General features: G+C 43.4%; 1 protein-coding gene across 9 annotated transcripts in view; it reads right to left on the reverse strand.

Moving 5' to 3' along the window:
• The window catches only part of tncb (tenascin Cb), a 122,542-nt gene that overhangs the window by 47,546 nt on the left and 50,904 nt on the right, over nucleotides 1-24,092 (reverse strand). For 7 of the 9 annotated variants that reach the window (XM_078426081.1, XM_078426084.1, XM_078426083.1 and 4 more), the window contains exons 7-11: nucleotides 20,399-20,662; nucleotides 14,761-14,946; nucleotides 13,541-13,630; nucleotides 8,691-8,954; nucleotides 2,455-2,721 (exon numbers count right to left, since the gene is read on the reverse strand). In XM_078426081.1, coding sequence (XP_078282207.1) covers nucleotides 2,455-2,721; nucleotides 8,691-8,954; nucleotides 13,541-13,630; nucleotides 14,761-14,946; nucleotides 20,399-20,662 — 1,071 coding nt within the window. The remainder of the gene's footprint in view (nucleotides 1-2,454; nucleotides 2,722-8,690; nucleotides 8,955-13,540; nucleotides 13,631-14,760; nucleotides 14,947-20,398; nucleotides 20,663-24,092) is intronic. The other 2 variants (XM_078426085.1, XM_078426082.1) reach the window with 1 other exon arrangement.

The following is a 24,092-nucleotide window of genomic DNA, read 5'->3' on the forward strand; positions in this document are numbered from 1 at the left end:
GAAGGAAGATGGGCAGTTCCATTTGCCTCGTCCAGGTCATATCTGTCCAACTGGAAAGTAAGCATGTAGGTACAGCAGGCAGTGAAGAAAGCAAATGGCATATTGGCCTTCATGGCGAAAGGATTTGAGTATAGGAGAAAGGAAGTCCTGCTGCAGTTTTACGGGGCCCTGGTGAGACCACACATGGAGTATTGTGTGCTGTTTTGGTCTCCTAATTTGAGGAAGGACATTCTTGCTATTGAGGGATTTCACCGGAGGTTCACCAGGTTAAATCCCAGGATGGCGGGTCTGTCATATGATGAAAGAATGGATCGACTGGGCTTATATTCACTGGAATTTAGAAGGATGAGAGGGGATCTTATAGAAATATATAAAATTATTAAGGAATTGGACAGGCTAGATGCAGGAAAAATGTTCCTGATGTTGGGGGAGTCCAGAACCAGGGGTCACATTTTAAGAACAAGGGGTAGGCCATTTAGGATTGAGATGAGAAAATCTTTTTCACCCAGAGAGTTGTGAATCTGTGGAATTCTCTGCCACAGGAAGTAGTGGAGACCAATTTACTGCATGTTTTCAAGAGAGAGTTTGATATAGCTCTTAGGGTAATGGAATCAAGGTATACGGGGAGAAAGCAGGAACGGGCTCCTGATTTTGGATGATCAGCCGTGATCATATTAAATGGCAGTGCTGGCTCGAAGGGCCGAATGGCCTACTCCTGTACCTATTCTCTATGTTTCTATGCCACTGCATCTAGGGCTCAAGGCTCCCGTCCGGCACTGAACCAGAGGAGGTGGGTCAATAAAACCTTCCCCTGTCTTATTGAGGTCGTTTTGGTGACCACAGCAGGTGGTCTCCACTGAGTTATAATCGTTGGATGTAAGAAAAGGGACTGGCTATTTTATTCATGGACCATTTGAAAAATGTATCTCAGTGCTTACAGAGCAAATACATTTCACAAATCTCAGTTGTGACCACTTGCCTTGGATTAAATGATTTCCTGCTTTCACATAAGGGAGTGCACTGTTTGGAATAATTCAAAGCCGCAAAGGCAAAATGTGCTGACATCATGGCAAACTGATTAAATTTAATAATGTTATTTTGGAATTTCTCTCCAATGTTTTGGTTGGTTGATCGAATTTATTCTCTAAGTGGCACAGGCACAGAAGGGATGATTGTTAAATAATACGTAATTTTGATGTCTTTTAAATACCAAATTTATCTAACAAGCATATCTCTAATTTCTAATGTGTTTACTTTCAAAGGAGTGACATTGAAACCTGAGGTGTGCAGGAATTTCTTTGCACATTGGGTCATGGATCTTTGGATTCTCTGCCCCAGAGGGTTGTGGAAGCTGGGTCATTGGGCAATTAAAGAGTTGGGAGAAGCTATTTTGAAGGATTGGGGGAATTGAAGGCTATGGGGAACTGGCATAGAAGAGGAGATGAGGTTTGGGGCAGATCTGTCATATTGAATGGTTGGGGTAGGCTTGAGGGGCAGAGTGGCCTGCTCATATTTTTTGTCACATACCAGCCGAGAGAAAGGCAGACTTCCTCTCAAGTTTGAGGCCGAGTCACGATATATCAACTATACTCACAGAGTTCATTTCTATGTGTCGTGTGAAGTTTTTACCTGAAAGCTTTGTGTGCCAGGCTTGATACACCTGAGAAATCACAGACCTTTGTCACAGACTCTTGTTAGAATTTCAATATCATTCAGAATTCCCTTTCCTAATAATAAATAAATTATTAGATAAAATTCCATAAACATTGTTCAATGCATAGTTTGAGTTGCTGTTTCGTACGCGCATGGATGCAGAATCCGTTGTTGGTTCATGGGGTTAGTCTGTTAGTACTGATGGATAAAGTACTGAAATAAAATAATGGCAGCCGAACTTTTCCACGACAGTAGAGCTTTTTGTTTTAATATTCCTACAAGGCCAATATTCATGCTGGATGAAGCAACAATCCTTTAAGTCTCCATCAGTTCCATCCAATCTATAAAAGCCATGGTGATATATATTAATTTGCTTTGCACATGTCATTGTACGCTAAAACAGCTTTTGCAATCCAAGTACTTAAAAGTAAAGGGGTACAGCTGTAATGGCAAGCATAATCGTCCAAGTCCTGTAAGAAGATTAAAAGCTCAGTGAGGGGCACACTCACTGGTGTCCACTGGTTTAGTGAAGGAGATTCCAATTGGAATATTTTAAGGGGTTACCATGAACAACCAGGGCTGAAGAATGAGTGAGAAGAGTTAGTAATCTGCTAACTACATCCAGCAGGAGCAGATGACTGCGGGGAAGCTGACATATTTCCAGGCAATCCTACTTTGCTGAAGGATTTTTCTGAAATATGATGCAGCACATGATCTGCCGTTTCGCGTAGGCAGCAGCAAGCAGACGACTGAACGGTCAGTAAACAATGCTAAGATGGAGCTACCGTCTCTGGCAAATACCTGTAGTAACTGATCCGACCAAGGGTTCAGTTCTTGCTGTGCCTTGAAGAGCCATAAGCGTCACCACATACTCAGTGCCAGGCTTCAGATCAGTGAGAGCGACTGTATTCTGGTCTCCCTTCACAATGACCTGCTGTGTTTCTCCATGTGTTTTAGGGTTATAATTCACCACAAACATGTCAACGGGAGCTAAGGGAGCTTCCCAAGCCACCGAGATACTTGTGGGAGTTACCTCAGAAAATCTAAGACCTCGCAGTAGTCGAAGGCCTGTGGAATGTTTTTCAAAGAATAGAGAATTGCACATGAATCCATCCACCTTATAACATTTCCATGTGATACACTCTTCACAAAGAGGGGCATAAATAAAAATCGTACAACGTGACAAAGGTCGTTTCTCAATTCAGCCCGTGTTATCATGGAAAACTTCATTTTATTTTCCTGCGATTTGTACCTGAGCCATTTAACATATGTTTTTTTTTTAGAAATGCCTTATCTGAAACACAACAGAAAGCAAACTTAAGCAGAAGATTATTGTGCATCTCAGTTCTCTGTGAAATGCTACAACAGACATAAAAATATTTTGACAGATCAGTGTTGTAAAACAGATTTTGACAGATTAGTGTTTAGCAGAAAGATTTTACTCATAAAAAAGTCAAAATAAAAGTATAGGAAATAAAAACCTTTTAAGATAATTAGCTTGTGTTTGAAACCTCAAAATCATGCCAAATGATTGTGGTCCAAAACTGCAATTTATAGTTGACATGGTTTTACATGATTCCTTGGCATAATTTTTATCTCAAATTGACAGTTTTGTTTCTCTACAAAGGTAAGCGTCATAAAACTATACTTCGGAAAAAGTGACTTGACTAAAAGTGACCAAACAATTAACATTAAAGAAACATGGCAATTTAGGTTTTAACTGTGACAATCTTTCCAGAAATTTGGAAACGGTTAGCTACAAAACTGAAATAGACGTTCCTGGAAATCAAGATTCATCCGCTTTCGAAAGAGAAAATAATGAAGGTTTATAGCTACACAGAAAATCCTCCAATGTTATTTTCTTTAATAAAGTGGCTGTCAGCAGATCAGCAATTCAACTTAAACCTTCCTATGTGAAAGGATTTGCTGCATTACTTACATTTTATTGAAGATCTATATTCCACTGGAGATCTATATTACTCTGGATCACATCCTCCTTCAATTTTGCCAAAGTTATCCTATTTTGTGGACTAATTTGCAGTTTGTTTTGTTGTATACCATTGGAAATTTATACTCAGATGTATAATGTAACTTGTGGGGATCCTGGGCTATCGAGTTAAGATCATGCCAGTTAAACACAGCATGTTCTCCTGGTGGTTTTAATAACAGAGCGTCAGTGATGTGCCCAGAGTGCACAGTACAACAGAATGGATGCGGACTGAGTGGCCAGGGAACTTTCAAGAGTTAGATTTAGCTCTTAGGGCTAAAGGAATCAAGGGATATGGGGAAAAAGCAGGAATGGGGTACTGATTTTAGATGATCAACCATGGTCATATTGAATGGCAGTGTTGGCTCAAAGGGCCGAATGGCCTCCTCCTGCACCTATTTTCTATGTTTCTATAACTACTGGCATCCAGAAGGTTGGGAGTGGAGCTTTCAGAGAACCTCACAAAGGGAACTGGTCCTGGAGGACGATCATGGAAGCCCAGTGCTGGAGGCAACGTGGTATCACTCAGATTCAGAGTCACACAACGCCTGTCATGTCCGCGCTGACCAATGAGCACCCAGTTAGATTTAATCGTATTTTATTCCCCTGTCAACTCCCTCCAGATTCTACCACCCTTCTACACACGAGGAGCTCTTTTGTTTTCCCATCAGATGCTGAGATGTGAACAATGTCGCGACAGCTTTGTCGTTCAGCCTCTGATTAAAAGGCCTTTGGCCTTCTCTTGAGACGCATGGAAATTTGGGAAAATCAGGTCTTGCGTTTGCTCTGGCATTATGTGGATAACCCAACACGGCATCAAAACCAGCCATGGGGCACCAAAATAAATGAGACGGTCCAGATTGAGAAGTTAATGTGATTTTAACAAGAATTGCGGGTTCCTAAATCATCAAAGATTCAGAGCTGGATCATCATGGGAACCTTATAGGAGTACCTATCAGTCCCAATTAGATTTAAAGGGTATAAAATTTTGAGTGGAGATAATAAAACTCAAAATAAACATTGTAAATATATTTACTATGCTGAATTTTGCTGTTGTAACTATTTGCAAAGACTAATTACTTGCTCCAGCAGCCAATTGTTTTCATGGACTTAAACATCGAGAACATTTTTCTTAATATTTACGCAAGATTGTGGGGTGAGACCTGCAGGAGCATCAAATGAGACAAGAACTGCTGCAGGATACTCATTATATCATTAAATCATGTGACATAGGAGCAGAATTAGGCCATTTGGCCCATCTAGTCAGCTTCACCATTCATCCACGGCTGATCTATTTTTCCCTGTCTACCCCATTCTCCAGGTGTCTCTCCGTAACCTTTGACACCCTTATGAATCAAGAACCTAATAATCGCCACTGTCTGTCGCAATGAATTCCACTGATTCACCACCCTCTGGCTAAAGAAATTCCTCCTCATTCCCATTCTAAACATATGCCCTTTTATTCTGAGTTTGTGCCCTCTAGTCCTAGATTCTCCTGCTACTGGAAACATCCTCTCCACATCTACTCTATCTAGGCCTTTCAATTGAAGAGATAATATGCATTTCTGTGCAATATGTACCACATCACCAGGTTCAGGAACAGCTAGTTCAGGAACAACTATCAGGTTCTTGGACCAAACTGCACAATCCTAATCCTGCCTCTACAACACAGCTCCATGGTCCACCTTTTGCACTGCCCTCATTTTTTTTTCTAATGAACTTTTCACACTAATGTCTTTTTTTTTGCAAAGTCTTTTTTATTTTAGGAATTATACATATAATGTAAGTATAATATGTGCTTAAATTGCTTTTTTTTTGGTGTTTGACTGAGTCCGTATGCCTGTGAAACTACTGTAAGATCGTAAGGTCATAAGTGATAGGAGCAGAATTAGGCCATTGGGCCCATCAGGTATACTCCGCCATTCAATCATGGCTGATCTATCTTTCCCCCTTAATTCCATTCTCCTGCCATCTGCCCATAACCCCTGACACCCCCTGAATTATAGCTTTTCATTGTACTTGTACCTCACTGCGCTCGTGCATATGACAAAAAACTCAGCTTGACTTGACTTGACTTGTATGTTTTTCTATTTGTCTGGCCCATTTTCCATCTCTACCCCTTCACAAGCCACTAACTGCTTCTTCTGATGCAGTTCCCTTCAATACATGGTGGTGTGTGGCACTTTTTCAAAGTCACTGCTCCCTGTGTCTGGGCCTTGTCACAGAGTGTCAGAAAAGCAATCATCGAGAGGGGCGGATGAAAGGCACTGCTCTGGGATCAAAGTGTAAAGTAGATGAAGACAACTACACCCAACCACTTCCACAGTGAAACGAGATCTCAGACTAGTCTTCCTTCAGTGCACAGAGAAGAATAAGTGGCGTTATGGTCGACCTTAGCCCTCCAGCCTAATATGGGTTAACGCTGCACAAATGGGAGATATTACTGTGTGCCATAGCACGCGGCAGGAAGGCGGACAATTTCTTCCACCTTTACACATATCAGAAATTCCACCAAGCTCCAAACCACTCCACCAGCCCTGTAATAATTTTAAGCAATTCCATTAGCTGGATTTTTCAACAATGTGTAACAAATGCACTCAAAGGTTAGGAAAGCACTGTTGCCAACAAGAAAGCTGACACTGTGTAAATTCTGCCAGTGAAAGCTTTCCGTGAACTCGCTCTGAGGGGAAACACTTGCAGACCATTCGTCTGGCACTCCAAAGATATTTCAACTAGGAATAATAATCTCTTATTATTTCAAATAATTTCCATCTTCCACTCTCTGCCACATTTGACAGCCTTAAAAGTTGAAGTTGAATGGAATAAGGGAGCTGCTCTTATCTTAAAGTAAACATTGAACTTACTTAATGCCACACACTCTGGAGAAAATACATAAATCTGACTATTTTGCTTGTTTGCCAACTCCAGCTCACACATCATGTGGTACACTTTGGCACATGGAGCAAATAAATCTTCCGATGTCTGTTGGTTTAAACAGTACTCATAACACAGCACAGCAGCTAACCTAGTTTATTTCTGCTCCTTTCAACCAACGGTGGAAATGACCCATCCATGAATCTTTTTCAACCACAATCTTACATAAACATTAAACTAAAGCTCGAGAGCATGAAAGCGCAGAATGTCCATTCCTACTGCATTGATGAATGGCGCCCAAGCATTGTATTAACACTTCTGGTTTGATGACATTCCAAGTTAAACCCCGCATTTGATTCCAGTATAAAACTTTATTCCAAAAAAATCAAATTGTCGGACGTTAAATTTAGTTCTGTCCAAATTTCAATACTGAAAATGAAAATGGGTGAGTCTATATCGTATATTCCTGCAAGTACATATAGAGTTGATTCTATAAAGCAAACTTTGCTTGCAACCGCAGATCTACTTCATCTGTTTGTGCAGGGTTCTCTAACAATTGGTAACTATATCATTGTATCACAACCCAATTGAAGATTTGTTGCCAAATTACAAGAACTGGCATTGCAAATCATGGATACCCATCGCTTGGTAACATAAATAATGCCTGCCTTCAGATATTGGACCTAATGTAGGAATACTTTTAACTCTTGCAAAGTATCATCAGACAGCTGGAGCATCATCAGGCAGCTCACGAGGAAACTAATGCTTTTAAGTTGAGCACCCCGTTTGAAGGGAAGGGGGTTTAGGATCCCACCTAATGTTAGCCTTTCAAAATTTCACTTGGTCTATCTCTGACACCTCTCTCCCCTTTCTCGATTTCTCTCTCGCCATCACAGGGAGCAGACTATCGACTGACGTCTACTGCAAATGCACTGCCTCCTACAACGACCTTGACTATGCCACCTCACACCCTGCATCTTGCAAGGATGTCATCCCTTACTCTCAATTTCCCTGTCTCCGCCATATCTGATCTCAAGGTATAATGAAGAAGGGTCTCGACCCGAAACGTCACCCATTCCTTCTCTCCCGAGATGCTGCCTGACCTGCTGAGTTACTCCAGCATTTTGTGAATAAATCTGATCTCAAGGTGAGCCTTTCCATTCTGGGATATCCAAGATGTCCTTTCTTCAGTGAATATGGATTCCCCCCCCCCCCTGCTGGTTGTGGATGGGACCCACACCCGTGTCTCCTCTGTGTCCTGTAGTTCTGCTCTCACTCCCACTTCCTTCATGCAGAACAAGAAAAGTTATTCTGGTCCTCACCTTCCACCCCACCAGCCTCCACATCCAACACATCGTTCTCCAACGTTTCCTTCAACTCCAATGTGACCAAACCTCATCTACTGTATTCGGTGTTCCTGATGTTCCTGGTGTTCCTGATCCTTTACACCGGCGAGATTAGGAGACTAGGTGATTGTTTCGCCAAACACTTGCACACAAGGCCTGCTGGTGCTCCCGGTTGCTGACCATATTAACTCCCCTTCCCATTCTCATAGGGACCCAGCACACATCCATTTCTCCCATCATCTCCCATTACCCTACTCTTTTCCCCTTCTCAGAACATTCTTCTCCCTCCCCAAGTCTCCTATTTCCCTTTTAACCTCCTCTGTCCACCTCCACCCTTATCCCTCCATGTTTCACTCCTCTCTTTATCTGACACCCTTTTATCTCTTTATCACCTAACCTTTGTCACCTACACCCATCTGTGAATCAACCCCCTCCCCCGTATCCACCTATCACTTGCAAGGTTTTGCCCAACCCCCACCTCCCTTTTCCAGCTTTCACCCACCCTACTCCACTCAACCCAACCCAAAACATCGTCTGTCCATTCCTTCCACAGATGCTGCCTGACCCGCTGAAAATTTCTATTTTTTTGCTGTTAGTTTCCATCGCTTTCAACAGACAGTAAGTGGTAGGAAAGTGTTTAAATCTCCGCTGCCACCTTAAATTTGTGATTTTGGAATGGGCAGAAGTGGTGAAGGAGGCTCTGCATAGATAAGACATTGCTGAAATATTTATCTCTGCTGCAGGGAATGAAAATTAAGCAATACTGTCATTAACAACACGGGGACGATCAGGAAACGCTGAATGAACGCTCCTGGAGAGGTCTTCCTTACCTGTGGAGGCGCTAGTGGTGGAGCCAACACTCTTCAGGTTACCTCGCAGTGCTATCAGAATGATGTTGTACTCAGCCGCAGGTTTGAGTCTGGTCAGGGTGTAGGACACGGCATCAGCGGGCACTACCACCTCGTTCATCTCACCACTTGCCGTGACGTAGATGATGAAATACCGGTCAATGGCTGCCCGCGGCCGATTCCACTCCACCGTGATTGTGTCCTCCGTTTTCTGGGTCACTCTCAGGTTTTTCGGACTGTCCAGATCTGCGGGGACAGCCAAGTGAGAAGTATAAGTGCCCGCCCTCCCCTGTGCCGAGAACGGGGGGGGGGGGGGGGAGGTATCACACAGCGAGGGAGCATGCCACCAGGAATGAGTAGGTTAACCTACGATGAGCGTTTGTCAGCACTGGGCCTGTACTCACTGGAGTTCAGAACAATAAGGAGGGGGGGGGGACCTCATTGAAACATACAGAATAGTGAAAGGATTAAAGGACGTTCTTTTAGGAAGATGAGGAGACATTTATTTAGACAGAGGGTGGTGAATCTGTGGAATTCTTTGCTACAGAAGGCTGTGGAGGCCAAGTCAATCGATATTTTTAAGGGAGAGATAGATAGATTTTTGATTAGTACAGGTGTCAGAGGTTATGGGGAGGAGAATGGGGTTAGGAGGGAGAGATAGATCAGTCATGATTGAATGGCGGTGTAGACGATGGGCCGAATGGCCTAATTCTACTCCTATCACTTTTGACCTTATGGCCATGCAGGTAGGCGGCTCAGGTCAGACCCATGTTTCTTGCTTAGAGTTGGTGAAACTTGCATGAGATCAATGTTAATGGCCAAAGATAGACACAAAATGCTGCAGTAACTCAGCTGGACAGGCAGCATCTCTGGAGAGAAGGAATGGGTGACGTGCTAACGGCCAGATGGGGAACAGCACAATATGCAGCTTCCATTCCAAGTTACCTCCTGGCCAGGCCAGGAAAGAAACCACAATCCTGCAGGATCACATTCCTAGAACATCCGACCCAACAACACCATGGGAGTAGACTTATCATGTGAATTGCAGCAGCTCAGGATGGATGGTGGCTTATTATCAGCTCCTCGAGAGCAGTTCGGGATGGAAACTAAATTTCGGAGTTTCTTAAGATCACATCAGTGAATAAAAAGAAACCCGTGTTTGGCTTTTGGTTACATAGTCATAGAGTGGTACAGTGTCGAAACAGGCCTTTCGGCCCAACTTGCCCACACCGGCCAACAGGCTTCCGTAACCCTGGCCAATAAAGGAAGATTGATGTTGATTGCACTGGAAAGGCATGGTTGTCCATGAAAGACCACCATAAATTACCATCATTTAGATCAGATACCAATGGCCGCAGAGACCTTGTCCTCAGGAGAAGGAGTAGCTGAATGGAAAATCATGTGTGACTAACTAGCGTTACTGATGTTTGAACAAATAACTGGTGTGTTTTGCTATAAAGCTTCTGAATAACTGGCTTTTTGTATTAAAATAATCTTTGGATATTGCAGAATTTCAATCACGACTCAATTGGAAAATTATTTTGGTGTTAAGCAAATTGTTTTTCTACTGCAGTGAAATGCGTTAACAAACACTTTCTCATTGTTTAATGGCGTTGTTCCCTGAATTCTCAGATGACCTTCTGACAACCCCCCCCCCCCAACCTTCTGATCTGCGAAAGCATCTTAGAGGAGGCCTTGATCTCCAACCTCTTGCCCCCACCTACCTCTCCCCCCAACATTCATGTCATTGCTGATCCTGAATTTCAATGCAATCTTGTGCTGAATCCCCTTCTGCACAGCCCCTGCCCATGCCTCAAGACCTGGCCTCTCATCTCCTTCACCATCTCTCCCACCCACTTCCCAATTCAAGCCTTTGTCTTTGATCCATCTCCTCCAGCCCCGATCCCACTCTGAGCTGAGCACTGGCCACCGATTCCTCTCCACTTTCACCCATGACTCAAAGCAGAGGGTGAACTGGGCCTGTGACAGCACACCATTCCGACACTGGAACCTTGGCTTGGCTTCAGACCCGAGAGGTAAATTTCTGATTAAGAAGATGAGAAATAACTGTGCATTGAAGCACAAACTAATATTGGAGTGTGTCCTGATGCAATGCCTTTTAATGCAAACCAATGAACCCACTTGAACTTCCAGGCCAGAGTGATGTCTGCATTGTTGGACACCATTCGGCATTTAGTTACAGGAATTTAATACACTGAACAAAGTTCACTGCAAAATGGAAATGTTCACATTGCTCCCAAAGACTTAATAAATTTTAAGTGACAATAGTAGAAGCCATGGTAGAGATCTCTCTCCCCAAGTGGAATTATATTCATTCCAAAGTTCCTTTGCAATACGTTATACCTATAAAAGTATTAAACATCTGTTTTCTCTTGCAAAACGATTCAAGTTATTTTTCACTCTTTAAGCCATTAAAAATGTCGGGGGTTCATTGGCAGTTTCCACTGATCTCATGGAACGGAGATGATCGAGGACTACAGCAAAGGAACAGGCCCACCATGTATGTGCTGATCATGAGGCCAATCTAACAAAGCCCATCTGCCTCATTGTCTCTATCCCTCTCATCCTATTCACATACAAAGCCCTAAACGGGCTTGCCCCCCACTATATCAAAAATCTTCTAACACACCACTCTATCTCCAGGTCCCTCAGGTCGGCCGACTTGCGGCTACTCACTATCCCGCGGTCTAGGCTTAAGCTCAGGGGTGACCGCGCTTTTGTGGTTGCAGCTCCTAGACTGTGGAACAGCATCCCTCTCCCCATCAGAACTGCTCCCTCCATCGACTCCTTTAAGTCCAGGCTCAAAACCTATTTCTACTCCCTAGCATTTGAGGCCCTCTGAGGGGGCGCTGTGAATTGTTTATGTATGTGCTGTTATGTTTGTGTGCCATTGCATGTTCGTTCTTAGTACCTGAACTGATGTACAGCACTTTGGTCAACGTGGGTTGTTTTTAAATGTGCTATACAATCCCCTCCCTTGACAATGCATCCTATGCATGCAATACTCTCCCTGTGTAAAAAACAATTTGCCTCGATCATATCCTTTAAAGTTTCCCCATCTCATCTTAAAACTGTGTCCTGTAGTATTTGACATTTTCACAGTGGGTAAAAGACTCGGACCATCTACCCCGTCACTGCCTCCCATGATTTGACACGCCTCTTTTATATAACTCCATTGGAATAACTCGGAGAGGTCGGACGTAAGGTTTGTCATATTTACTTGTTGTAGTTGATATCTAGAGATGATGGCCCTTGTCTCCTGATCCCGCTTTGTGCAGTGATTGATACCTCATCTAACTGGGGCATCCACAGGAGAATGTGGAGTGTGACCTGGTAATGTCCCTGAAGGATGTTTTACCCTCCACAAGGTACAAAAGCAACGGGCCACAGTGATTTGGCCGTTTTGGCAATCTACATTGTGAAAGGAAATTAAGAAGGTTGGTGTTGTTATTTTCAGAGAAACAGAGGCAGTGAAAAGACCTATTTTGAAGAGGATTAGTAAAGAGGCGAGAGAACTTACGGACATGAATTAGGTAAATGATGAAAATCAATATTTCAGAGTTATTTAACCTAGCAGGAAGTCTTAGATCAATAAAAAATATAGCTTTGCCTGGCTTTCTGCCCACATTTTAACTTGATCTGAGTTGTTCCTATTTTTCAGCCACAAACTAGACTAGGCACAAAAAAATGTTTTGGAGTAACTCAGCAGGTCAGTCAGCATCTCTGGAGAAAATAGCTGACATTTCGGGTCAAGACCCATCTTCAGATCCCTTCCTACACTAGTTTAGCAACCGGACAGTTAAATGCTCAATCTGCTCAGATCGAGGTCCCAAAGATAAATGTGTATGGCTATATGTCTGAAGAAGGGTCTCGACCCGAAACGTCGCCCATTCCTTCTCTCCCGAGATGCTGCCTGACCTGCTGAGTTACTCCAGCATTTTGTGAATAAATCGATTTGTACCAGCATCTGCAGTTATTTTCTTATACAATGTGTATGGCTAGTTCTCAGGTGCTAAGACATACACATTATACAATGTGTATGGCTAGTTCTCAGGTGCTAAGACATACACATTATACAATGTGTATGGCTAGTTCTCAGGTGCTAAGACATACACATTATACAATGTGTATGGCTAGTTCTCAGGTGCTAAGACATACACATTATACAATGTGTATGGCTAGTTCTCAGGTGCTAAGACATACACATTATACAATGTGTATGGCTAGTTCTCAGGTGCTAAGACATACACATTATACAATGTGTATGGCTAGTTCTCAGGTGCTAAGACATACACATTATACAATGTGTATGGCTAGTTCTCAGGTGCTAAGACATATACATTATACAATGTGTATGGCTAGTTCTCAGGTGCTAAGACATACACATTATACAATGTGTATGGCTAGTTCTCAGGTGCTAAGACCCCTATCGAAGGTCCTTCCCTCTAAGGGTTCTCCCTGATGATTGTCACTTCTGTTGAGCCAATGTCAACGATCCAAAATTAATTTCTATCATGAGGCAGGTTTGCAAAACATAAGGTCATTGGGTCATAAGTGATAGGAGTAGAATTAGATCATTTGGCCCATCAAGTCTACTCCGCCATTCAATCATGGCTGATCTATCTCCCCCTCCGAACCCCATTCTCCTACCTTCTCCCCATAACCTCTGACACCTGTACTAATCAAGAACAGTGAGCAGTCCTGCTAGAATCAATGACAGGCCGCATTAATTAGTCTAACAACATCATCTGCGCCGCTATGCAATGTCCAATTATCTCAATTCATATAATTGGTCACCAGTGTCTCCTTACCTGTCGCCACATTAATGGTAGAGGGGGCACTCTCCCTGTTGTCTTTAATGGCACTAACTCCAAAACCATATTCTGTACCTGGCAGCAGATCTGAATAATAAAACATGGTTCACATTTAATCGATCATTATGTGCAGCAGTAACATTTGAGGTTATTGCCCTCAATGAAATACAACAGAATTCAAACCATGAAGACAAGTCCCTTGATGCTCAAACCAGTGTTTAAAGATTTTTTTTTCATTCAGATTTTAACTCCTGACAAATTTTATTTTTATTTTGACTTATTCAGGGCAAATGCATGGCATATTTTATATTTTTCTATACGACATTGCAGGAAGCCATTGGGCCAAACAGTCTCTGCCACAACAATCCAATTCCCCTTAGTTCTTTGTTACCCCCTCTCCCTCACATGTCCACTGAACTCCCCATTCTCCTGTCATCCCCTACACTAGGGGTGATTTACAGAAACCAGCAAATCTTTGAGAGGTGGGAGTTTCCTGGGGGAAACTCGCATTGTCACTGTTAGCACCCCAGGTCAGGATTGAACCTGGGTCGCTGGAGCTGTGAGGTAGCAGCACTAAGTACTGAGCTACCATGCTGCCCAGTGGAGTGGTTCAGTGGTTGAATGCCCAAACAATTGACTCGGTGATACGAGTTCAAATCCCAGCATCAGAAATTCCTTGGACTTCTTTTGGGAAGTCTGCCCAGCAACTCACACACCATGCAGGGTGTGCCTAACTTTATTGGTGTGAGAGGTACGAGCATCATTTGGGGAAACATCTAAACATTGCCACGTCTCTCAAGCAGTCGATACACCCAGGACACTTTGGTTAAATTTGAAGAACATGTGGCACCATGGAAATAAAAACAGGTCCAATGTACAACAATGCTGTTGATTTGCCTTCAGTTTATGTTGTGGTGTGAGGAAAATTTTATTTTATCCCAAAGGATTCTGGAAAGAACTCTTCCAAACAGCCACCTCACAAAAATCAAAGGCAAATACCAAATAATCAATCCACTTTTTAAAAAGAAAAGGTTAATATGGGCTGGATTGTCAGGTTGCAATCGCCAGTTTCCTGGCATTATTGAGTAGATTCTATCCCTGGAGATTAACCTGGATGGAAGCTAATAAATGTGAAAGCAATCAATTGCAGTGTTGAGTACAGTAGTACAGTACAGTACAGTAGTTTCACACACAATGTAATACCATGAACCTCTTACCAAAAATCTTAACCATGGTCGTTGGTTCTGCACTTCTCTGGACAGTGGTTTCCATATGTACACCTCCTGCCAGGGGTGAAAACTTCACCTTGTAATCTATGACGGAAGCTTTGGTGTTCTCCCACTCCAATGTGATGCTGTCCTCTGTCTGAGATATGTTTCGGAGATTTTTGGGAGCATCAAGGTCTAGATGTAAAAAGAGCAAGGATGGAAGAAGTTTTGAGAGATTTGGAATTGGTTTATTATTGCCACCTGTCCTGATATACAGTGAGAAACATTGGTTGCGTGCTGTCCAGTCAACCCCTACTGTACACGAGTACAATTAAAGCCATACGTAAGTTCATAAGTTGAAGGAGCAGAATTAGGCCATTCAGCCCATAAAGTCTACACCGCCATTTAATCCTGGCTGATCTATCTTTCCCGCTCAACCCCATTCTCCTGCCTTCTCCCCATAACTATAGACACCCTTACAAATCAAGAACCTGTCAACCTCCACCTTGAAAATATCGAAGGACTTGCTTCCACAGCCTTCTGTGGCAATCAATTCCACAATAGAATTCATTGTGTGAAATCATTCATAAGAATTCAAAGAATTCATAAGTACAATAGGTAGTGCAAAGAGAAAAATACCAGAGTGCAGAAAATACTTTTGCTGCGTTATAGTGCTGTAGTTACAGAGAAAGTGCAAAGTCTACAATGAGGTAGGTTGGAAGATTAGGACTGCATCCTAGCTTACAGGAGGATCCTTCGGTAGTCTGACAACATCAGAGAAGTAGCTTTTCCTGAATCTGGTGGAACGTGATTTCAAGCTTCTGTACCTTCTGCCGAATGGGAGAGGGAAGAAGAGAATATAACCAGGGTATAAATAGTCCTTGATTATGTCGAAGGAAGCTGAGCTATATTTCAATATCTTTACTCACATGCCATTGCCTAGGGATGTATCCAATGGTGGTTAAACTAAGCATACTATCCTGTAGTGCCAACAGACTCCACTCTGCTGCTGAAATTCAACTGCATTGACCTCAATGGGGTTAAAACCTTTGTCGAGGAATACAATGCAGTGCAGTTAACAACCCCCCATGGGGTGGCATTTCTGAGCTGTAGAAGTTTTATATCTAACTCAAAGTAGGCTAAATGCAGGAATCACATTTCATCGAACAAAATATTTACTTCTCGAAGGAGGGGTAACAAGAACACCGACGAAAATTTATAAAAGGTTCTATTTAATCTATTTCCATCTCACAGCTGTGTTTATCCCGATGTACCCAAGATAATATTATGCTAATATGCTTCCTTTTGTTGCTGAAACAACCTCACAATTATCATATGCTCGCTGCGTTATTTGAACCACCCCTAAAGTGATGGTTGTCAGAGAGTTGTGAATCTGTGGAATTCTCTGCCTCAGAGGGCAGTGGAGGCCAATTCTCTGAATACATTCAAGAGAGAGCTAGATAGAGCTCTTAAGGATAGCGGAGTCAGGGGGTATGGGGAGAAAGCAGGAACGGGGTACTGATTGAGAATGATCAGCCATGGTCACATTGAATGGCGGTGCTGGCTCGAAGGGCCGAATGGCCTCCTCCTGCACCTATTGTCTATTGTCTATGAGAATGGCATCTGCAGACATATTTTGAACTCCCGACAATAAATGGAGACAAAAGGATCTGCGGATGAGCAAACCCAAAAGGCTGGAGTATCTCAGTGGGTCAGGCAGCATCTGCCAAGGGAATGGATTGGTGACATTTTGGGTCAGGACCCTTCTTCAGATCCATTGATATCTCAACATTTGGTGAGGTCGCATTTAGAGTATTGTGTTCACTTCTGGGCACCGTGTTATAGGAAAGATGTTGTCAAGCTGGAAAGGCTACAGAGATGATCTCCGAGGATGTTGTCAGGATTAGAGAATCTGAGCTATAGGGAGAGGTTGTATAGGCTGGGACTCTATTCCTTGGAGCGCAGGAGGATGAGGGGTGATCTTATAGAGGTGTATAAGATCATGAGAGGAATAGATCGGGTAGATGCAGAGTCTCCTGCCCAGAGTAGGTGAATCGAGGACTAGAGGACATAGGTTTAAGGTAAAGGGAAAAAGATTTAATAGGAATCTGAGGGGTGACTTTTACACCCAAAGGGTGGTGGGTGTATGGAACAAGCTGCCTGAGGAGGTAGTTGAGGCTGGGACTATCCCAACATTTAAGAAACAGTTAGACAGGTACATGGATAGGACAGGTTTGGAGGAATATGGACCAAATGTGGGCAGGTGGGACTAGTGTAACTGGGACATGCTGGCCGATGTGGGCAAGTTGGGCCGAAGGGCCTGTTTCCACACTGTATCACTCTATGACTCTCTATTTCATGCTGTTTGCATTTCATGTTATGACACCAGCAGCACATTGGCTAAGATTGTCCCGAGAAGAGTTGAGATCATTATCAGTACAGAATTCATCAGTTGGTGCCTGTTGGAGATGGAATTTAGCTTGATCTTATACGAGTGAATGATCAGCTATTTTTAAAGATTTATTGCAGTGAGCTGAAATCTGAATGAAGGGCTGGGAATTGACCTGGAACCACACCAGGGTTTCAGCACTCCAACGATAGACACAAAGTGCTGGAGTAACTCAGCGGCTCAGGCAGCATCTCTGGAGAAAAAGAATAGTTGACGAAGAGTCTGAAGAAGGGCTCCAACCCGAAACATCACCTATTCTTTTTCTCCAGAAAGGCTGCCTCAGCTGCTGAGTTACTACAGTATTTTATATTTACCTTCGGTGGAAACCAGCATCTGCAGTTCCTTCCTAAACATTTCAGCACTGCAAGTTCCAGTGCAGAGGGATGAACATCTGTGAGCCATTCCAAAACAGACTACCACAATTCAAATAACCTGCTGACTTGTCTCCCTTTACCCTGGATTAACAAGGAAATGCACAGACGCTGTCTCAGACGAAAAGAATGCCAGGAACCCACCTGTGCAACAAGTACAGAAGCTACGTGGAAAGTAAGCATAAGCTGCACGACATGTTATAGAGTTATACAGCATGAAAATAGACCAGCTCGTCCATTCGTGTAGGAAGGAACTGCAGATGCTGGCTTACACCGAAGATAAACATAAAAAGCTGGAGTAACTCAGCGGGTCAGGCAGCATCTCTGTAGAAAAGAAACAGGTGACGTTTCAGGTCAAAAACTTTCTTCAGGGTCTCGACCCGAAACATCACCTATTCCTTTTCTCCAGAGATGCTGCCTGACCCGCTGAGTTACTCCAGTTTTTTGTATCCCTAGCTCCCTAATAGTCCTATTTGTCTGCACATTTGACCCACATCCTGCTGCAACTTTCCTATCCATTAAACCTGTCTAAATGTCTTTTAACTGTGATCATTGTAGCTGCCTCTAACACATTTAGCAGCTTGTCCCAATACCTCCCAGCTTCTATGTGAAAAACATGCCTCTCAGGTCCCCATTAAATCTTACCCTCCTCGTCGTAATCCTTGGCCCGCTAGTTTTAGACCTCCTCCCTGGGGAAAAGACTGTGATCATCCCCCTTATCCGGGCCCTTCATGATTTTATAAACCTCCATAAGGTCACGCCTCAGCATTCTACACTCCTGAGTGAAAAAGCTCCAGCCCATCCAGTCTCTCATAACTCACGCCGTTGGGCCATTCAGATCTCGTAACGTGTGGCAGGGTGTGTTAGTTGAGAGCATTGTATGGGAAAGGGGACTAAATCAAAGTTTATATTTTTAGATTAGCTTTTGCCCTCCCACTTGTCTTTTGCCTTTTCTTATTCATTCATTCAAAATACTGGATGCAACTTGTGTGCAAAAATGAAGTTTGCTCGAAGAGGAGACTGCACTGTGCAGAATAGTCAATCCCACCACCAGTGGGTGTCACCTGCTATCATGGCACCCCTGCAATGTTTATTTACATGGCAGCTCTCGTGTAGTGACTATTGCAAAGGGATTTACAGGGGTAGAATCTGACAATGAGTCGCACAAGAAGACTTCATGCATCCCTGTTTGGTTCAATCGTGCAAAGCAGCACAGCCAGGAGTTGATTCAGCACAGGTAAAGGCCCCTCGGCCCATTATGTCCATGCCGACCTTCCTTCCCATTGAAGGTATTTATTCACAAAATGCTGGAGTAACTCAGCAGGTCAGGCAGAATCTCGGGAGAGAAGGAATGGGTGACGTTTCGGGTCGAGACCCTTCTTCAGACTGAAGAAGGGTCTCGACCCGAAACGTCACCCATTCCTTCTCTCCCGAGATGCTGCCTGACCTGCTGAGTTACTCCAGGATTTTGTAAATAAATACCTTCGATTTGTACCAGCATCTGCAATTATTTTCTTATATTCCTTCCCATTGACATTGATTCCATTTGCCCACATTGGTCCAAATGCTTCTATGCTTCTTGCCTGTCCAAGTGCCTGTTTAAACGCATTTTAAACATAGTGATTGGACCTGATTCCATCACCAAAAGACCGTGTGGTGGCTGTCCATACACCAGTCTCCCCGTGTTAACTGGTGTCACACACAGGCGTGCACATGAAGGGGCACACCACGCTGCACTAAAGTCCGTGGCTCCAGGAGCAGCCTCTTCAACCATTGTGAGACTCACAGAAAGGACCCACCAGGAAGACAATCACACTCAGCTTCAAGTAATTGCCGATGAGGATGATGCCTTGATGGCTCAGGCCCCTCTTTCCCAGGCTACCCATTTGCTCCTTATACCCTAATAAACATTCAATAAACTTGTCATTCAGAGTTCTATCTATGCTCTTCAGCCTTTCTTGCATCTTTGGTCTTCTCTCTTTCCAGAACATGCTGTTCCCTAAACTCCGAACTTTCCTTTAAAAGGCGTCCACTTGTCTGATGTCCTTTCACCTGCAAACATCTGCTCCCAATCTACTTTCACCTTAGTCCTCTTTAACACCATTGAAATAAAACCTTCTCACAATTTCGGATCTCACGTATATCCTTCCACTGCTCCCTTGAAACTTAAATATGGGCGATAGACACAAAATGCTGGAGCAACTCAGAGGAACAGGCATCATCTCTGGGTAGAAGGAATGGGTGACGTTTCACAAGGAATGGGTGATCAGAGGAGCAGGCATCATCTCTGGGTAGAAGGAATGGGTGACGTTTCACAAGTTCACAAGTTATAAGAGTAGAATTAGGCCATTCGGCCCATCGAGTCTACTCTGCCATTCAATTGTGTTTGATCTCTGCCTCCTAATCCCATTTTCCTGCCTTCTCCCCATAACCCTTGACACCCGTTCTAACCAAGAATTTGTCCATTTCTACCTTAAAAATATCCACTGACTTGGCCTCCACAGCCCTCTGTGGCAATGAGTTCCACAGATGAACTCCTCGCTGACTAAAGACAGTTCCTCCTCACCTCCTTTGTAAAAGAGCACCCTTTAATTCTGGTCCTAGACTCTCCCACCATTGGAAACATCCTTTCCACATCCACTCTATCTATGCCTTTCATTATTCTCTAAGTTTCAATGAGGTCCCCCCTCAACCTTCTAAACTCCAGTGAGTAGAGAGAGGCCCAGTGCTGTCAAACGCTGAATCTTCTTCAGACTGGGTCACTTTCTGTACATTTTTGTAAATAATTGCTATAAGTGAGCTCAATACTTTAACAGTTTGGACGTACCTGTTGTGAAGGTACTGACGGCAGGTACACTACTCGTATGTCCACGCCTGGAGACCAGCGCCACTTCATACTCAGTGTCGGGGTGCAGCTCGGCGATAGAGTAGGTGGTCTCGGTTTCAGGAAGGTTGACAGCTGCCTTCTCACTGCCTGGAGTCCCGTAGGACAGGCTGATGCCCTCAATCTGTGCAGCTGGGTTGAGCCAGGTGATGTGAGCAGTGGTATCGGTGACCTTGTTCACTTCCACTTGGCTTGGCGCGTCAATCACTGCGGAGTTAACGAGAAAAATGGATCACTTACCACGTCAGATGTAGAACGTTTCCACTGGAGCTGAACAGTTGGCTGAGATAATGCATTTTTCTGAAAATGTGTCTCCTGCCTCCGAACATTGTCCAAATTCAATAATGTTGAAACTAAATGTGATAATGCCTCTGTTTGTGTTCTGCTGCTGGGCTCAGTGGTTGGCCTGTGGCAGAGAGTCCATTGTTTTTGCAGATGTCCAAGCTTCTCTGAGGTGTGAGGGTTTGAGGGTTTGTCCCATTATGTGTGTGTGTGTGTGTGTGTGTGTGTGTGTTTGTTATTGTGTGTGTAAGGGTGTGTGTGTGTGTGTGTGTGTGTGTGTGTGTGTGTGTGTGTGTGTGTGTGTGTGTGTGTGTGTGTGTGTGTGTGTGTGTGTGTGTGTATGCGTGTGTGTGTTTGTTATTGTGTGTGTAAGGGTGTGTGTGTGTGTGTGTGTGTGTGTGTATGCGTGTGTGTTTGTTATTGTGTGTGTAAGGGTGTGTGTGTGTGTGTGTGTGTGTGTGTGTGTGTGTGTGTGTGTGTGTGTGTGTGTGTGTGTATGCGTGTGTGTGTTTGTTATTGTGTGTGTAAGGGTTTGTGTGTGTGTGTATTTGTTAATGTGTGTGTGTGTACATGAGCTTATGTGCAGGTGTGTTACATAATGCACAGAACCATTTTACCATTATCGTATTTAGTTTTGTTTAGTTTCAGACATACAGCATGACTTAGTTTCAGACATAAATACACCAAGTCCACACCGACCATCAATCACCCATTCGCACTAGATCCATGCCATCCCACTTACTCATCCACTTCCTGCACACTTGGGCCAATTTAGAGAGGACAATTAACCTACAAATCCGCACGTCTTTGGGATGTAGGAGGAAACCGGAGCACCCGGAGGAAGCCCACGCGGTTACAGGGTGAACATGCACTCTCCACACAGACAGCACCCAAAGTCAGGATTGAATCAGGTCTCTGGCGCTGTGAGGCAGCTGCACTACCAATTGCGCTGCTGTGCTGGCCTAATTTTAATTAAAAGCCCATGTGTTTTAAATACGTTTTTGATATTTTATCCTTTGGAGAAATACTAAGATAATGACAACGAAGGCAAATGCAGTTTAAATATTCACAAAGACTCCTTGAGTTTAATTGCCACATGGCAAGCCTAATCATCCACTGAAGATGCTTCATAAGATAAAGCATCTCTGTTAAAATCTCTGATTGAATGACTGCACGTTAAATTTAATTGCTAGGCTTAGATTGCCTGTTGCTTTCCAATTTAATTTGCAAGATCAAAAGATAACCGCAGAGTTGAAGGGCGTCCAGTAATCTGAATGAGCCTCTGCTGGGCCATTTATTTCCTATATCATTTTAGACCTTCACCACTGGTCATTTCTTCCATCGGGAGAACAATTTGCAGAGATAAGCATGAACTATATTTCTTACTTTAACCCCCTTCTCATATACACTACACCTGCAAGTGAGAGCAAGGATTACTGGTCCTTTGCTATCAGTATCTCACTTACAAGAACTTATTAAGATCATAAGTGAAAGGAGCAGAATTAGGCCATTCGGCCCATCAAGTCTACCCCACCATTCAATCATGGCTGATCTATCTCTCCCTCCTAACCCCATTCTACTGCCTTCTCTCCATAACCCCCGACACCCATACTAATCAAGAATCTATCTATCTCTGCCTTAAAAATATCCATTGACGTCCTCCACAGCCTTCTGTGGCAAAGAATTCCATAGATTCACCACCCTCTGACCAAAGAAATTCCTCCTCATCTCCTTCCTCAAGGAACGTCCTTTAATTCTGAGGCTATGACCTCTTGTCCTAGACTCTCCCACTAGTGGAAACATCCTCTCCACATCCATTATAAGAAGTATTATAAGAAATAGAAGCGTGAACAGGCCACATGGCACTTTGTAATTGCTCTGGCTTTTACCAAGGTTGTGACTAACCTATAGGCGAAGCATCATATCCTTTAATTCCCTCCATATCTAACAATGTGTTGATCCCTGTCTTGTGTCTAGTCAGTGAATGAACCTCCGCAATTTTATCTGGTCAACGGTGGTGTAGCGGTAGAACTACTGTCTTACAGTGCCAGAGACATGGGTTCGATCCTGACTACGAATGCTGTCTGTCCGGACTTTGTACGTTCTCCCCGTGACATGTGCAGGTTTTCTCCGAGATATTCGGTTTCCTCCCACATTCCAAAAACATATAGGTTTGTAGGTTAAATGGCTTGGTATAAATGTAAAATAGACAATAGACAATAGGTGCAGGAGGAGGCCATTCGGCCCTTCAAACAAGCACTGCCAATCATGGCTGATCATTCTCAATCAGTACCCCGTTCCTGCCTTCTCCCCATACCCCCTGACTCCGCTATCCTTAAGAGCTCTATCTAGCTCTCTCTTGAATGCATTCAGAGAATTGGCCTCCATTGCTTTCTGAGGCAGAGAATTCCACAGATTCACATATCATAGCATCATCCTCACAGTTCACACTACCACCCAAATTGTCCCTGGCGTGTGTGTTGGATAGTGTCAATGTGCAGGGATCGCTGATCGGCGCAGCCTCGGTGTGCTGGTGGGTGTTTACACGCTGTGTCTCAAAGCTAAACTAAACTAACGGTGGTCATCACTCATTTTTTGCTAGTTAAGTCCCCGATCCTGGCTCCATTTCTACACAGTGTTGGGAAGATGCGTTTGCTGTGCGTTTGCATGTGTGTGTGGGTGATTTACAGTTCTGTGAATGGATCACGTTTCAAAGATCCTGTGAGTATATCCACACTGTGAAAGAGCCCTGGATCCAGCACAATACAGATTTTAGTTTTTGGGACAGTCCCAGGACAGAATTAAATATTCACGATTGGACATTTCCCAGATTCAATCTTGCCAGCTACGCCTGAAATTTAATTTCCACAGCAAATAAATTAAATACATTAGACGATTGCCTGAATCATCAAAATCCACTATTTCTGGTGGTAGATTTTTATGAGGTGTGAAATTAAAAATGTACATATCTGAAATGGCTGCAGAATAATGCATTGACTGATCATTCCTACATTAATTGGATTTTCATTTATGGGCAGATGCAGAATTTAATTTATTATCCTCGGCCATTTACTTGCATGAAATTCAATAACGTACTGTCAGCAGGAGAATTTTACACCAGATATTTTTATGATTTCTTGATGCTTTATTATCTGTGAACATTGAGTCACATGGATTATCTTCCAATGTGGTTAAAGAAGGCCATGGTACAAATATGTTTCTAGTTAAACTTGAACTTCCTCTACCACCGTGCTAAAAAAACTGATGCCTTCCAAAAACATGCAGACATTTCAGCTGCTACAGCATTCTTAACACCACCACCAGAATCAATGGCCACAGTGACTCTCCCTCTGTC

This window comes from Rhinoraja longicauda, chromosome 31 (assembly GCF_053455715.1).
Source record: "Rhinoraja longicauda isolate Sanriku21f chromosome 31, sRhiLon1.1, whole genome shotgun sequence".
Lineage (NCBI taxonomy): Eukaryota > Metazoa > Chordata > Chondrichthyes > Rajiformes > Arhynchobatidae > Rhinoraja > Rhinoraja longicauda.